Source organism: Quercus suber, unplaced genomic scaffold (assembly GCF_002906115.3).
Source record: "Quercus suber isolate HL8 unplaced genomic scaffold, Cork oak 2.0 scaffold_67, whole genome shotgun sequence".
Lineage (NCBI taxonomy): Eukaryota > Viridiplantae > Streptophyta > Magnoliopsida > Fagales > Fagaceae > Quercus > Quercus suber.
In genome coordinates, this window is record NW_027069532.1 from 1459017 (window position 1) to 1462969 (window position 3953).

The 3953-nt window shown below is 37.1% G+C and overlaps 1 protein-coding gene across 1 annotated transcript; it reads left to right on the forward strand.

Annotated features, from left to right (window-relative positions):
* Positions 1-426: 426 nt before the first annotated feature.
* On the forward strand, positions 427-3682 carry LOC112013884 (autophagy-related protein 16). Its single transcript, XM_065773014.1, is given in 5 exon segments — positions 427-439; positions 549-753; positions 851-1046; positions 2502-3401; positions 3403-3682. Coding segments are annotated over 5 exon segments (1437 nt in total). The 3' UTR covers positions 3526-3682.
* The last annotated feature ends 271 nt before the right edge of the window (positions 3683-3953 follow it).

A 3953-nucleotide genomic window follows, 5' to 3' on the forward strand; every position in this document is an offset into this window, starting at 1 on the left:
ATTTTTACATATAATCCAATAAAATAATATAAACTACCTAATAAAATAATATATAAAAACTCATTTCTCTCATCTCCCATCTCTCTTTTTCGATCTTTCCTCTCTTCCTCTATCTCTATCTCTCTAGCAAACATCTAGCCAAATCATTGAAGCTTAGCCATCTAGCAAATACCTCGCACCAAAGCTCAAGCACCACCACCACCAGNTTGATCGAATTACGGTTATTTACAGTCCTGATGTTTTGGGTTTTCGCAACTCGCAATGTTACTTTGATGATGGTGCATAAGTTAGTAAGTGTAGAAGTTGTTTTCCAATGAAGAAATAAGTTTGTGAATTGCTTGGCTCTGTAGGCACTATGACATGGCCTCGATGTAGTTTACACCTGATAATAAGTGACCATATTGGGATTGAGTGTGTTAACCCTTCATGGAGGAATTTGGTGTGGCTAGAAATGAATACTTGCCATTATTTTTCTGGGCTCTTGATTTCTATGCAACTTTACATTGCAACTTTATATTGTTTTGGTAATTTTGAATGTTGTGAGTGAGATCCTTGGTGCGTGTTTGTTAAGGGTTCAGAATGGAAAGAGAAAGCAGAAAATTTGGAGTTGGAACTTCAGCAATGTTACAAAGCTCAATCTCGATTGTCTGAGCAACTTGTGGTGGAGGTTGCTGAGTCCAGAGCTTCAAAAGCATCGCTTCAAGAGAAAGAAGAAGGAATCACTAATCTGCAGACAGAGTTGACCCAAACAAGGTTACCTTTTGCACATGTTTTAACCCACTAGACAGATAGTTTGAAATTTTCAGGCTTTTGTGGGAATGGATGATTCCAACTCAGGTATTTGCTGCAGGGACGAATGCTCTCAATTACAGGCAGACCTAGAAGAAAAAATTAAAGCTTTAGAATTGCTTGTGAGGGAGAACCATCAACTTAAAGCAGAACTGGAAGAGATGACTAATAAAGCTAAGAATGCTGAGGCTGAAAATAAGATGTTAGTTGATCGCTGGATGCTGCAGAAGATGCAGGATGCGGAACGACTCAATGAGGTACTTCATATTTTTTTCATAATTTGAATCAAAGCATGTAATTGGGTATAAGAATATAGTGTCAAAATTTTTTTCCCAGTTTTTTTGGAATCTTCTAGTATTAAGAATAGCACTCCAACAGAAGATTGATTGGGATTTATAACGATTGCCTGTGGAAGTGTTTTTTTTATTTTTTATTTTTTTTTAATATTTGTATGTGAGTTATGCCACTACTTGTAGGAAACTCCATCAAACTGTTGTTAGTTGGAACGTTATATAATTTATTTTATAAAAATACCTTTGTGTTTACCAATCAAAAAATACTACTGTGTTTGCTTGTACATTTCTGTCATAGCTTGTGAGTGTCTAGGAATCACTAATACCCCCTACTAAAATGAGATTTGTTCAAGTTACATATAGGGGCCCTCTTTCTTATGGATGATTTAGAAAAACCTAACTGCAGGAAGAACAGTTCCTGCACAAACCAGAATATAGTTTTTTTTGAGAACTATGCAAAAACATGTATGTTGAATGTTTAGTGCATTCAATTTGTGGGTAAGATAATTGAAACCTTAATATAAGATGTATTAAACGTTGCCAAGAGCTTTGTAGCTCAGTGGCAATTACTGTTCTCCTTTTTGAGGAGAATCAGGGTTCAACCCCTCCTTCACTTATTGTAACAATCAAATTATAAAAAATAAAAAAATAAAAAATAAAAATTACCAAAAGTTATTTGATTGAGGTGTGAGATTGATTGTGTTAAGATAATTGTGGATATTTCTCAAGCTTCACAATGAAGATGTAATTGCCTTTCACTTGTCATGTGTTTTAGAGGAACATAATCATATCATTTTGTGGGTGCTGAATGATTCACAAGACATAACCTTCTTCCCAGAAAAGAATATATATGAAAAGCCAATGAACTTTGGCTCAAATGACACCTCCTTTCCTTGTAGGAGCAAGGTGGAGGGTGTAAATTGCAGATTCAAAACCCACCAAGAGCATGTGTAACTTACCAATTAAAAATCAAAAGAATGATATATATACATGCAAGACTGCAAGAGGTTTAGTGAGAATTGGGAAATTTTATGTACTTCCTTTCAGTTTTGGACAAGGGGAGATTTTCTTTTCTTGTTACTTGTTTTCTTTTTATAACTAAGCTTTGGTTTACCTATTTCTTGGTCTCCTGTTATCTTCTTTGTGGGTTCAATTGTATATATTTTGTTACACTTTACATGAGGCTTGCCCTTTAAAAACCACATATTATATATCATGGATGAACACATTTTATAAAGACCGCTTATTGGAGCAATTCTATGTTAGCTTCTGATTTGACATATAATATATAGACACAGATTAGTCAGGGGAAGGTTTTGATCTGTTTCCCTTGATTGTAGACGAGTCTTGGTTTATTTATTGCAATCCTGTTATACATAGCGTATATCTGAATAACCTTAGTTTTCTATGATCTACTAGGCAAATGCAATTTATGAAGAAATGGTTGATCGGCTCAAGGCTAGTGGTTTAGAAAAACTTGCTCAACAACAAGTAGATGGTGTGGTCCGTCGAAATGAAGATGGTGCTGAATTTTTTATGGAGTCAACCATTCCCTCTATATGCAAGCACAGGATCAATGCCCATGAAGGTGGCTGTGCTTCCATATTGTTTGAGTACAATTCTGGCAAGTTGGTCAGTGGAGGGCAGGACAGGACAATCAAGATGTGGGATACAAACACGGGATCACTAAGCCATACTCTCTATGGTTCTCTTGGCTCTGTTCTTGATCTTACCATTACCCATGACAATAGATCTGTCATAGCAGCAAGCAGTTCGAACAACTTGTATGTATGGGATGTCAGCTCAGGTCGGGTCCGCCATACTCTCACTGGCCATACTGATAAAGTTTGTGCTGTAGATGTAAGCAAAGTTTCGAGTCGTCATGTTTTGAGTGCAGCTTATGATCGTACCATAAAAGTTTGGGACTTGAATAAAGGTTACTGCATTAACACTATCATTTGTCACAGCAATTGCAATGCTCTTAGCTTCAGCATGGATGGACAAACCATTTGTTCTGGTCACGTTGATGGGAATCTTCGATTATGGAATATTCAGACAGGAAAGCTACTTAGTGAAGTTGCTGCACATTCACTTGCTGTAACATCTATATCTCTGTCTCGGAACGGAAATGTAGTATTGACTAGTGGAAGGGACAACTTGCATAATTTGTTTGATATGCGATCTCTGGAAGTGTGTGGCACGCTTAGAGCGTCTGGAAATAGAGTGGCGTCTAATTGGAGCCGGTCCTGTATCAGTCCAGATGACAACTATGTTGCTGCTGGATCCGCTGATGGTTCTATCTCCATTTGGTCTATATCTAAAAACTGATATAGTGAGCACTCTGAGGGAACACACTTCTCCGGTGCTGTGTTGTTCTTGGAGTGGGCTTGGGAAACCTTTAGCCTCGGCAGACAGGAATGGAATTATATGTACCTGGACATGATGGGTACGGTGTCAATATTTAAATTAGTAACACGGAGTCTGGTCAGTTTCAAGATGTTCAGATCTCTTATCTACATTTCCATATACTGTATATTAGTTAAAATTAGGTGTGGGATTGGTGTAGATATTGAATTTTAAAGAATTGTACATTGTGATTATCCCTCCCTACAAAGAAAGAACAAAAAAAAAAAAAAAAAAAAAGATTGGCTAATACATAATCACGGATTTAGAAACTTCCACTTCCAATTCTCGCAGCCTTGTACTCCTTATGCATCACTTGAATGTTGAAACCATAGTGGGTAAGCATGGTTAGAGAAGATATTTAGATCATGCAGCAATTCCCAAGTCTCAGCTGCAGTTCTGCTTTTTACTGCACAATTTACATACTGACCTCCTTGCTGCAGGTGAGAACGATGATGCCATAACCCC